This window comes from Octopus sinensis, linkage group LG14 (assembly GCF_006345805.1).
Source record: "Octopus sinensis linkage group LG14, ASM634580v1, whole genome shotgun sequence".
Taxonomy (NCBI): domain Eukaryota; kingdom Metazoa; phylum Mollusca; class Cephalopoda; order Octopoda; family Octopodidae; genus Octopus; species Octopus sinensis.
In genome coordinates, this window is record NC_043010.1 from 4412745 (window position 1) to 4426333 (window position 13589).

General features: G+C 33.1%; 1 protein-coding gene across 3 annotated transcripts in view; it reads right to left on the reverse strand.

Moving 5' to 3' along the window:
- Nucleotides 1–3345: 3345 nt before the first annotated feature.
- Nucleotides 3346–13589, reverse strand: part of LOC115219529 (protocadherin gamma-B4-like) — a 143284-nt gene continuing 133040 nt past the window's right edge. The window contains exons 4-5 of one of the 3 annotated variants that reach the window (XM_036509230.1): nt 4710–4755; nt 3677–3799 (exon numbers count right to left, since the gene is read on the reverse strand). In XM_036509230.1, the coding sequence (XP_036365123.1) occupies nt 4751–4755 (5 nt within the window). In that variant the 3' untranslated portion in view covers nt 3677–3799; nt 4710–4750. Of the gene's footprint in view, nt 3800–4709; nt 4756–13589 lie in introns of all 3 variants that reach the window. The other 2 variants (XM_029789709.2, XM_029789712.2) reach the window with 2 other exon arrangements.

Here is a 13589-nt window from a genome sequence, read left to right on the forward strand (position 1 = left end):
CTGGCATGAATGCTTGTCTTATTTTTATTTATCTTAACTATTTTGAAGATTTTCAAGTGAAATTCTGAAACCGTAAAGCAGATCCAAAATTCATTACCATTCTGCTATACTCAAAGTTCAATGAAATAAGAACAGATTATGTACCACTTCAAAAGTCCAGATGCATAAAGGTTTGGACCAGAATTCTCTATTAGCTTTTGTGCAGTTGTTAATCCAAAACGCAATAACATTTACATCAGTTAACATCACTTTATTTGCAAATAGTATGTTTTAAAATTTAATATATCAGAAATGAAAACTTAGTAGCCATTCATAGCTGCACTGATCTTTTTACTGATTTAACTTTGTCTTGAGTTATTGTCTTACTTATTTAAATGTGATGCACATAACAATGAAGAGAGCATTACAAAAAGAAATAAAATGAGATCTGTACCTTTTACTTGTGCTCTTCAACAGCCTTCGATTAGACTTCTCATTCTTTCAAAGAAAAGCTCTGTTTGAAGCATCAGTATTCACTTTACCTCTCAGTACCTGACCTCATTTTATCTAATGAATCTTACACCTGTACTCTAATTAAGTTTTTATGATTGTATTAGTTGTGTATTTGTACACTATTCCCTCATAGAGATTGTGTGAAATATACAACTTGCATTATGGTAAATTTGTGAAAATCTTGAATATGTGGCTTCATTTGGATTATCTGCATCAGTGTTCAATATTGTATCAAGCATACTGATGTTTATAGAATGTTTACGCAATAGGCATTCTTGATGACTTATGGATTGTATACATCAACACAGGGCATCAAATTTATTAAATTAGTTAACTCTTTTAAAGGTCTATATTATGATACTGAATAACAAAATTTAACTGTACACACACACAAAAAAAAACTATCTTTGCAATTTTATTTAATATTGTAAATATAACATTATATATTACAACTAGTTTTCTCCATTCTGTTATGTCACTTAGATATAGTTTTATGATATAACATTTTTTTAAAATATGAAGTATGTATACTGGCAATAAAAACCTAATTATTCAATAATATTTATCTTAAAGACTTCACTATAATTATTAACTGTGTCATATTGCAGAATACAAGAAATATATAAATAAAATAGATTTATCTTTGAAAAAGCTAAGCAGTTCTCAGTGTTTAGGAAAATCTATTGTAACATCAGACATTTTCTAAAGTATGACCAATAGAGGCTCTTGAGGTGGAAATGAGAAAGAAAACTCTTATAAACCTATAGAAATTTGTGCTACGTACCACAGTAGGATTTCAAATGGAAATCAATGTTATCAATAAAATTGATATTCTTTAATCTTAACAAATGAAATAAAATTTCAAAGAGAGAAATCAATACGTAAAAATAATACTTGCTTTTATAGAGTACATTCCCCTCTGCCAGTATGTCTTTTATAGTGAGTTCTATTTTTCTTGTGATCACAGGAACAAAGAGGAGACCTTTTTTGATGCGTTTTACTATCAAGCAAAGAAATACTATTCGTTCTGTCAAGTTTATGTCATGTCTAGAAACAAGAATCTCATAATATCTTTTAGCACAATATGAACATACTAATTTCTTGAAAGAATCAATACAGATAACATAAAAAGACATGTATGTTCACAAAGAAACCTATACACTCGGTAATGTGTTAGCAATATATACATATTAACGATGACAACGATGCTGATGTTGATGATGATGATGAGGATGACATTGATAATAATGTCAACGATGACAATGATGTTGATTATGACAATGGTAATGACAATGCTGCTGATGATGATGATTTAGCATTTAAGATTATATTAATGAGTGGTTCTCAAAAATTAGGGTGATTTATTTATGAGAATTTTGTGTAAAGATTAAATCTTTGTTTCTCAAATTTTCTAAATATTTCGAACCACTCAAACATAAAAGAAAACAATGCAATAAACAAATTAAATTAATAATTTGTTAATCATTTTGTTTCTTTATCTATTCCCTAGCTCATTCAAGCTCCATTTTATATTCATGAAACTGTTTAACTACAAGCAAAACCCTCTTTCTCTCTGTAAGTAGTCAGCTAAACAAGAGAAGAAGGATGTTGCAATTGTTTGTCTTTTGTTTAAAATATTTCTTTAATTTTTGCTCCAAGTTATATTTCTCTAATATTTGTACAATGCTTTAAAATATTATAAAGGTATTGAAAAGCTGAAAACTATAATAAAACCAAATCTGATAATCTTAAATATTCTTCTAATAAAATTAGAGAAATTATTGTGATAGAATCTGTTTAAATCTGACAAGAAAAAATAGATAACAATGTTTACGTTTATAGAAAAGTTTTATTGGAATAGTTTAAGGGCACAAAAAACAAAACAAAACAAACATTTTTCTTATTCTTCTCCCTCCTCCTCCTCTACCTCCTTCTCCTCCTCTTCAACTTCTTTTTCTTCTTCTTCATCTTCTTATTCTTATGTGTAGTTAGTATTCATGTATGTGTGTGTGTGTGGTTTTCATTCATTATGCCTCAGTAATATAATCTAATACTTTAATATGACGTGATGATTTGATGGAAGGCTAAAGAGACTTGGCTTTTGGGAAGATGTTTACTGTTACACAAATAACATTCTGCTTAAGGTGGTCATTTGCTGAAGAAAACATTAACTCTAATATTGCAAGACATGCTTCCTAAGCTTAATTGAAAGTTTAAAACTAGAATGACTATCACGATTATTTCTCTTACTAAATTTAATGAAAGATAAATGTAGAACTGAAACAGTGCAAAAGGTAAGAGAAAATAGGTGGTGGTGGGGGGGTGATACAAAGCCATAGAAATGCAACATATTTATTATTGAAAGGGTTCAGTTTGAACAGATCTGCAACTTCAAATCAAACTTAATTAATTATGAAAGCCTCATTTTGGTTTACAACTGAAATATTTAAATCTCTAAGCTTGGGAAGATCAAGTAGATGAAGTGAGAAACAAACAAACTGTCAACCAAAATTGTTTAAATGCATATTTTCTATTAAGAGGGTAATTTTAGATAACATCACACATTCTGAACACATAAATAGTAAATGTCTTTTGGTTTCCTTTCGGTTTTTTTGTTTTCATCTCTTATTTTGTACCAGCAATAGTGAAATATTAAAGGAACAATTATTTTTTTTATACTGGAGTATATTACAAATATACATAGTTCTGCTTAAATAATGCAACAGTATCTTATATAAATGAATGTATGTATGTACGTATGTATGTATACGTACTTATATACACACACAAATGCACACATACATACACACATATATATATATATATACATACTCTCTCTCTCTTCTCTCTCTCTCTCTCTCTCTCTCTCTCACACACACACACACACATATTATTCAATACAGAGACTGGCAGAAAATATTTTTATTTTGACCCTGTAAAAGAATAGTGAAAATAAAAAAAAAAAACAATAATTTATGAGTCAATTCAACTTTAGAAGAATTTAGTACCAAATCTACATTTTATGAGTTTGGTAATATTTTTGGTACTGCAGGGAGTGGCTTAGCATATGATGTGAAACTATTCCTACTTGGTAAATTCCACAACTGTGTAGGTATAGTAGAACTGGAAGTGTTCACACGTATTGATTTCAAATCAATAACATCATTGCAATGAGAATTCTGGCCAGCATCGTTTTGGTCAAAGCAACCACCACCTGTTGTCTTTGATTCTGTTGATTTATTTAGTATCTGTGGTAAAGACATTGAACCTGTAGTGTGGAGTTTTTTTTGTTTGAAAGGCTTGAAACCTGAAGAGAAAAAGAAAGAAAATATAAACTATACAGAAAGAAATACTCAGGGATTCTTGACAGAGATAGGAAAGGAGGTTAAAACACATTATATTGTTTAAATATTATGTTATGAAAATGACACTGTAGGTGATATATTTAACGACTGAAGTAATATATCATTTATTTGCTATGGTTAAAAGAAACTAGGAGTTATGTTCCCTAATAGTCTCTGAAGCAAAAAGAATATAAGATATTCTTAAATTATTTCCTTGTTTAGAGCATAGCGAGATCAAAATATTCGTACATGCTTATTAATTTGGTTGTTAAAGTATGGTATAAATGACATTTCTGCTCTCAAAATTTTAAATTATATATTAAGAAACTGTGAACTTTGAACTGATTGAAAAACAGACACAGACACACACAGAGACACATACACACACACACACACTGACACTGTGTGTGTGTATGTATATATATATATATACACACATAAAAATAGAGACACATATATATATATATATTCATATAGTTGGACACATATGTGCATGGCTGGGAGGTAAAAGAGTTTCCTACACAAGTGGACTGACTACAACACTGTATGTCAAAACCTTAACAGATGTAAGTTGTAAAAAGCACAGACACACACATGCTTAATCATATATACACACACGTACGTACACACAAACAATCACACATAAATGGTTTTGTGTTCAAGTCCTATTGTAAAATATTTTCAGCAAGTGTCCCTATTTAACAAGTGCTTGAGGTTGATTAGGTGGAATTTCATGGATGGAAGCTACTATCTTATGAATGGAAGTACTTAGACAGTACCTACGTATATACATATGAGTTTGTAGTTAAAACTGTAATTATTTGATACTATATGACATTTTCATGTGAAAGGATTCCCTGGAAAGAATTTTACCTTGTATGTAAACACTAAAGCCTTCTCTTTTCTCTTGATTCCTAAACTACTGACAAACTACGAAGGAAAATAAAATAAAAACATACATATTCTATGAATTTCATCTCCAGATTAATTATTTCCATCTTTAACAAAATGTTTCCATTCATAAAATGTTTAAGTCACAAGTCACATGTTATATCATGCTGATGGTTTCAAAAATGAATGAAAGAGTTCTATACATGATGCATTGTCGAACAGATCGATTCCCTTCCTGTTGCTAACCCTTATTTGATTCCCAAGCATTAAGGAATCTCACGAAAGGGCAAAGTGAGCAGATGATTTGTTTGTAGACAAGTGGACTGACTACAACACTGTATGTCAAAACCTTAACAGATGTAAGTTGTAAAAATCACAGACACACACATGCTTACTCATATATACACACACACGTACGTACACACACACAAGCACACACAAACGCACATGTACAAGCATATATATATTTGTATATATAAAGGCGGCGAGCTGGCAGAAACGTTAGCACGCCGGGCGAAATGCGTAGCCATATTTCGTCTGCCGTTACGTTGTGAGTTCAAATTCTGCCGAGGTCGACTTTGCTGTTCATCCTTTCGGCGTCGATAAATTAAGTACCAGTTACGCCCTGGGGTCGATGTAATCGACATAATCCGTTTGTCTCCTCTGTGTTTAGCCCCTTGTGGGCAGTAGTGAAATACATATATATATTTGTATATATAGTTCCCAGGGCTAGAAAATTTGTTACTTCAAATTCCTCCTGTTGGTTATCTTAACATGTATCATAACTGGATTCCAAGAGGCTCTTCATGTAATCACATACATACCTATGTATCTTACTCAAACCTCCATGATATTAATTGCATCTTTCTTTCATGTAAAATATATTGGAAGTATAGGAGGTTTAATAACTATCTTACTCTAACTAATAAACAAATTGTGTATGTTAAATAAGAATGGTAAAAGCCAAGTTTAAGAAATGATTAACCAACCACACTACTTCTTTCAGGTGTTTCAGTGAGAGAAAAACAACTGTATTAAATAATATAATTTAATATAATTTGTATAAAGTTCTCTCTTTTTGTCTCATGTAACCCATATTATGATATATCATCATCATCACCACCATCATTACATTTTGTTTATTCATAATTCATAAAATGTGACTCTTCACTACTAATGTACATATATTTCCTGTATCATCCATGCTGGTGGGCATGTAAAGAACATCTTTTGAACATTGGGCCTCATGGAGGCAAAGTGACTGAGCTCCTCTTGAGCATTAGGCCTTATAGAGGCAAAGCGGCTGAGTTCTTTGGGCCTCACAGAGGCAAGGTGGCTGAGTTCTTTTCAGGTGTTGGGCCCCATGGAAGCAATGACCAAAACTTTTGGTATTATGTCATGCTTGAAAAGAAGACCCATCAAGCTGAGCAAAATCACAGTCAAGGCAGATACTGGTGTCACGCAAATTGGCACCTGTGCCAGTAGCACATAATTGCACCACCAGTGTCATGCAAATGGCACATAAGAGCCCCCTTTACACTCTCAGAGTGGTTGGCATTAGGAAGGGCACCCAGCCATAGAAAACCATGCCAAATCAGACTGGAGTCTGGTGCAGCCTTCCAGCATGCCAGCCCAATTAAACCATCTGACCCAAGCCAGCATGGACAATGGATGTTAAATGATGATGATGATGATGATGATGACGATGATGATGATATATACTGTATGTGGTGCTTTGTTTCCATGAATTTAAAACAGCATTAATTAATTATTAATACCTTTGTGACTTTTTGGCCACCCTATGAAAGTATTAATGTCCTCTTTTCCATGCTCACATGAGTTGGGCTGAATTTTGTTGTGGCAAATCTTCTATGGCTGGATGCCCTTTCTGACAGCAAACCTCACCTGTTTCCAACTAAGATAATATATCCTCCCTCGTGAACAAACAAGCTTGTACAGAAAATTGAAAATGAAGGACATGCTTGCATGAGGGTGATACCTGTTTCAACTATCACACAGTATCAAAGTAAGGAAACAGTAACACACAACCACACACACACACACACACACATATGCACACTCACACACACACACACGCATGCGCATGCACACTCACATGTATACATACATATATGTATATGATGGTCATCTTTTGGTTTCCATCTACTAACTCCACTCAGAAGGTTTTGGTTGGTTTAAGGCTACAATAGACATTTACCCAAGGTACCATGTAGTGGGACTGAACCCCAAACCACATAGTTGGAAAGCAAACTTTTTACCACACAGCCACATCTGTATTTAATATATGGGTGGGTATGTGAATGAAGGCTGTGTTTAGAATTTCACTGTATTTTTTCGCATTCTTTAAAATACAAAACATAGCTGTTTGCAAGTGAGTAAGACTTGTTAGCATGAACCATCCTTTTGTTAATTATTATAGTTACCTCCCTTCCAACCCTCGACAGGTGAGAGAGGGAGAGAGAGAGAGAGAAAGAGGGAGAGAGAGAGAGAAGGAAAGTGAGTGAGTGAGTGAGAATCGCCCAACATTAACCCTTTAGCATTTAATCTGGCAATATCCGGCCCAAATATTCCACCTGTTTTATGTTAAAACTGTCTGGATCCAACCTCTCACACCTACCCTACAATGTCATTTTAAAAATATACAGCCACACAATTTAAATTTTTGAAGTCACAAAATAATATGTGATTATAATTCAAAACAGTATGAATAAATAAGTAATAAATTTCACAAAGAAGTCTGACTGCTAAAGGGTTTAGCTGGTTGTCATTTTCAGTCAAGCAGACAGGAGCAATACGAACTGAAAGACATTGCTGATGGTCACATGACATTCAGCCATAGCATCATGGTTGTGAGCCAACAACCTAACCATTAGGCTATGTGCCTTTACTTTTTAAATACTGTTTTATTTTTTTTGCATTACCTCTAGATACAACTAGTTGCACACTAATATGCTGTAGTACACCATCTTTGTATATTTTGGTTATTTTTTGTTTTTGGATTTGGTTTGCAAGATTCTTTATATGAGTTTGTGTGTTGAAGCATATTCTGTTGTGTCTGGGGAGAGTCATTTTCTTTTTGTGCCTTATTATGTAACACACTCACCGGTAAAATTTCCACGTTTTTCTTATTTTTATTGTCCTAAAATTTTCGTTGCCTCTTGCAACCTTTTCAATAGTTTTGACTCTTTTGAGAAATTGACTCTCCCCAAACACAATAGGTTATCATTTTATTTATACATTTTCATTTTGGAAGGTAGGAAACAGGTAGAATTGTTACAGTGTTGGGAATAAATGTTTTGTGCCGTTTTTTTCAGCTTTTTATTTTGTGAGTTCAAATCCTGCTCAGTTCAGCTTTACCATTTATTCTTTTGTGAGGGCTGGGTCGATAAAATAAAGTATCAATCAAATACTGAGATTGGTGGCATTGACTAAGCTCAACCCACCAATTGTTAGCCTTATCTTAAATTTATAAAGTATTTTATATATTTTTGTAGCATTTAACTTATTCATTGTGATTGACTGGATCAGCAAATTTGAAATCTAAGATTGAACTTATTGTGATTAAAATTCTGTTGTCTTGGTAACTATGTTTAGAATATATATTATATATACTTCACTTCTGCAAGAGCAGTATAACTTATTATAGAAAGAAGAATATTGGAATCACCAAAACTAATGTAGGAGAAAGCTATAGAAATAACTGAACAAACACTGAAGTATTTTGATAAATTAAAACTAATTAGCTGTCTTTTTTCTTGGAAAGTCAATAAATTAGATTCCTTCAAAGAGTGAGAAAAAAAATGAAAATAATAATCGAAGACATTTAACCTTATAACCAACAGAGCCTATAGTCTAACACAAAAATATGCAGTGACATTGGATATTTTTTTCCTGATCATTCATGTGTGTTTAATTCAGCCAACCGGAAAAGATAAGTATTATAGAAGGAAAGCAGCCTAAGTAGCTAGCGAGAAAGAATGAGTCTGCTGGTGGATAGAGGTGGGTGTGTAAAATAACACTTTGTGCATTACAAATGCATAATGAACACAGACCTAAGTAAGAAGAACTACCATATGGCATAAAACTGTTGACCGAATATGGTGCTGCAATAGACAGACATATTCTCTAATTGAATTGAAATTGTGAATATTTTGAAGAAATGCCATAGAAATCGGCTGAGACATGTTGAGAAAACCAAGCAAGCTTATAAGTAGATATGAAATAAAAATGAAAATATTTTGTCAGAATAAAAGATGATGGACAATTTTTTTTTTATATTAATAGTTGGTTTTGTTTTCTTGCAGATTTCAAGGTGTATAACTAAGCGTTTAACTGTACCCACACATGTGCAGACACATGGACATGCATACATTCATATGCATGTATGTGTGTGCATATATATATGTGTATATATTTTTCTCTTTATAAATGTATATTTGTATATTCATCTGTATATGTGTATGCATTTGTGTGTGTGTGTGTCTGTGTGTGTGTGTGTGTGTGTGTGTGTGTGGTGTGTGTATGTGTGAATACACAGACAGAAGCATGCATACATTGCCTGCTACTGTTTATACTAACAAGTCTTTGTGTAACGTATGTAATATTCAGCAAGGAAAACTGGGTGAAGGATTAAGCCAAACAGAATCTATTAGATCTAAGCAATGAATTATGGCAAGATTAAAGAATTTAGAAGCATATTGTTGGGAAGTAATTTTGAAAACATACTGAGCGTTAGTATGAGATAAAGGTGTTAGTGTGGTGGAATAGAAGATTAGCTTTTAGTAATCTAAGGTAACCACTCAGCTTTAATTCTTAGACATATTTACCATGCTTTACCTATATCACTAGTTTTTATGAGAAAGGCATGATCATTACAACTTCCAATTTCTTCTTTAAAATAGTTTAGTTTCACTTGAATAAACAGCTCACCTCCTTCAGTCACTAAGACAAAGAAAACAATAAACAGATATGATTTGAGTTTGCATAAAACAGAAGTCAGATATATACAGGATTCACCTGTAAAATTTATTTTTAATTATTGCAAATTCATTCTCATCATTTGTCAAACATACTGCTTATGTAGTAATCATCATTGTTATTACTATTGTCATCGTTATTATCATTATTTTTATTATTATTGTTTTCATCATCATTGTTATTGATCAGGTGGTGAAGCATGACCTTCGAACATTGGGCCTTACCAAAGCAATGACTAGTGACCGAGACCTTTGGAGATATGCTGTGCTTGAGAAAACCCAACAAGTCAAGTGAGACCATAGCCCATGACCCTCTTTCATTATAAGTCCTTCAAGACCGGTAATAGGGATGGAGGGAAGGAGTAAGGCATCCTCAAATTGGAGACCTAGCCTGGATGGTTGCAATGGGGCAAACTCCATTAAAGGTACACAAGATACCAGGTGGTGCTGTTAAAATGATTATATTAGATTATCTCCCTTGCCTGTCATTCCTGGGTTTTAAACACTCCCAGATAAAGTTTTTGCCTACCAATTACTTGTGTAATCAAGAAGCTCACTTCTCAACCATATGTGTTTCATTATTACCCACTAGGGGCTAAACACATAGGGGACAAACAAGGACAGACAAATGAATTAAGTCGATTACATCGACCCCAGTGCGTAACTGGTACTTAATTTATCGACCCCGAAAGGATGAAAGGGAAAGTCGACCTTGGCGGAATTTGAACTCAGAATGTAGCGGCAGACAAAATACGGCTACGCATTTCGCCCGGCGTGCTAACGTTTCTGCCAGCTCACTTCTCAACCATATGGTTTCTGGTTCAGTCCTAATGGATGACACCTTGGACCAGTGTCTTCTGCAATATCTCCAGGCCAAACAGTGCTTTGTGAGTGATGAAAACTATGTGGAATCCCATCATGTATATATGTGTGTGTATGCATTATGCCTCTTTGTAGTTGTGGTGTTCTGCTGCCACCGCTTGAAAATCGATTTTGGTTTGTTTATGTCCCAGTAACTTAATGTTTTGCCAACAAAGACCAACAGAGTAAATACTAGTGTTGATTTGTTCACCTAAACATGTCACAGTAGTGCCCCAGCATGGCCACAGTCCAGTTACTGAAACAAGTAAAAGATAATCACAGTTGATCAATGTTTTTGTAACTCACTATATTACCTAAATGAGAAATTGCTATATTTCTATTTTATGTATCTCAGATTGCATTAATTCACAAGTCAAAACAGAAACGATTCTGAGATGGTAGAGAAAAAATTGTTGGCATAGTAATTGTCATTGAGCCCTTGATCAATTCTGATTTGACTTACTTATTATAAACCCTTTAGCATCTAAACCGGCCATATCCGGCTGAAAGTATTCTGCCTGTTTCATGGTCAAACTGGCTAGATCTTGTCTCTCACACCAAACCCTACAATATTGTTTTAAAAATTACAGGTACCTCATCAAAATCTCATTGCTACAAGATAATGCATGATTAGTTCAAAACAATGTGGATAAAAAAGGATTAATTTTGGCAGAATAATGCGAACACTAAAGGGTTAAAGGTATTCCATTCTCTTTTCCTAATGAACATGGTACCTAGAAGAACATTATCCAGTTATGCAATATTTCTTTTTTGTAGTGGTCATATAGTATCTATTTATGGTAATGTGGGCTGAACTTGTAAAAATCGAACCAGAGACTCAGTGTATCACCAATGATGAAACAAATTCTTATCCTTTAGGCCTGTTGTTCATCACTTTATTGCCACATCTGCCTTTAAATCAAAACAGATTTTATTTAATTTTTTTAATTAACCCACCTTAGACCACTCATATTAAAATGCATATGATATCACAAGATTTTAATTAGGCAACATTAACACAATATGTATTTGTGCTGGTGCCACATAAAAATTACACAGTACACCCTGTTTAGTGGTTGGTATTAGAAAGAGCATCCAGCCTTAGAATATTATACTAAAGCATAGTTTCTGTTGCAGATATTGGAGCTTGGCACAGCATTCTAGCTCTCCAGCACCTGTTGACCTGTCCAGCTCATGCCATTATATTAAATAATTATGATGGCATTATACCTTGCTTTGGACCCTCAACTCTTGTGGGAGCCGTAGAAGTACTGTCATAGCATATGATGCACCTTGTGCATTTTTTGACCTGGTGGAGTTCAGTCATTCCTGGATTAACCTCACTTGATTTCTTCCAGAAACAGCAAAAGGGAATTTGAGAATCAACCCTAGCATAGGAATGGCGCAATATCTGTTGATCCTCAAATGGACAAAAGTTAAAGCTGACTTTGCTGTGATCTGAACTCAGTGTGCAAAGATCTGGAACAAATATCACAATGCACATTAACCAATACTTTAATGACTTTGCCAATTCCCTACTTTCTGCACTAATACGCAGACACATGCACACACACATGTATATTATCTATGTATATATATATGTGTGTGTGTATATGTATGTATATATTTATTATATATATATGTATGTATGTATGTATATATACATATATATATATATGTGTGTACATGCATGTGTGTGTATGTATGCATGTATATATATATATATATGTATATATATATATATATATATATATTATATATATATATATATATATATAAATATGTATGTGTATGCATGTATATATTATGTATAAATATATTTATATAAATATTTTTATATTTCGGAATGGTCATTTTGCCAGTTCAGCCAATAAACATACTATTTATATAAAGTTAGGGATATTTTGGAGAACCACTCCAAACACGTTCATTTTACTGAATATAAAGTAGAAAACACAAAGGCATTAGGAATTCAAAATATAGTCACAAAAGAGTGTTAAAGGAGAGAAAAGTGCAGTTATTAAGTATAAATATTGCTAGTTCAGGGCATGGTAAAATGATTATTGAGCTGATTGTTATAGTCTGGGATTTAATATTTAGAGCTAAATAGCTGAAGTCATTTATAATATATCAGCAACAACCAGTAGGAAGAGATTTCATTCTAAAAATATAGATTGTATTTTTGATCATTAGATTTTAAAAAACAGATAGCAAATAGTGAAGGGGAAGAAAAAAAAAATGAACAAAGCTAACTAGCTGCTTTGTGGTGGGGGAAAAAAACGTTATTTCTTTTTTGAAAGCTAAATGTTTCTGTAACAAGTTTATAAAGCAGACATGAATTGTTTGAAAATTCTGAACTGAATTGTTGGAAATTGTGAGCAGAAAAATTTTTGCAAAGAGAGAACAGTTTGAGTTTTATGTTTGAGAGAAAATAGAGCTTGGCTCATATTGAGTACAAGTAGAGTTATGTTTTTGACGGTGAAAGCAGATAAAAGTTGTCAGGATCTCATTAAACGAGATTGAAATCATTGCTCACGAATATAGCATTGGAGCACATATCCATAATAAGGATGTAAGGAGAGAGGCGAATTGGGATTTTATGGCAAGTGTAGTGTTATGGGGAATGGGTGGTCATGATGGTAAAAGAGTGAATGAGGTTATTAGTAGCTATCTTCCTGTGCACGCATAGCAGGCTGGGTAATTATCTTACAGGGTTGTAAAGCTAAAGAAAGTACACATGCAAATAACTGTTTGTAGTGTTTTTTACTTTTCTTTTCTTTTCTTTGCTATTTCTATTTACAGTACTTTGAATGTGTAAAAATATTAACAGAATCTGCCAACAATAAAATTGTCTTGTGACTAAGGTAGTTTTTTTTTTCTTTCTTTTTCTTTGTATCATAAAAAAAAAGTGGAGGGAAACAAAAAATATAAACAGCAAAACAAAAAAAAACCCCCAAAAAAAATTACAGCATGTAAATGAGAAAAAGAACAGTTTGCTGACTTG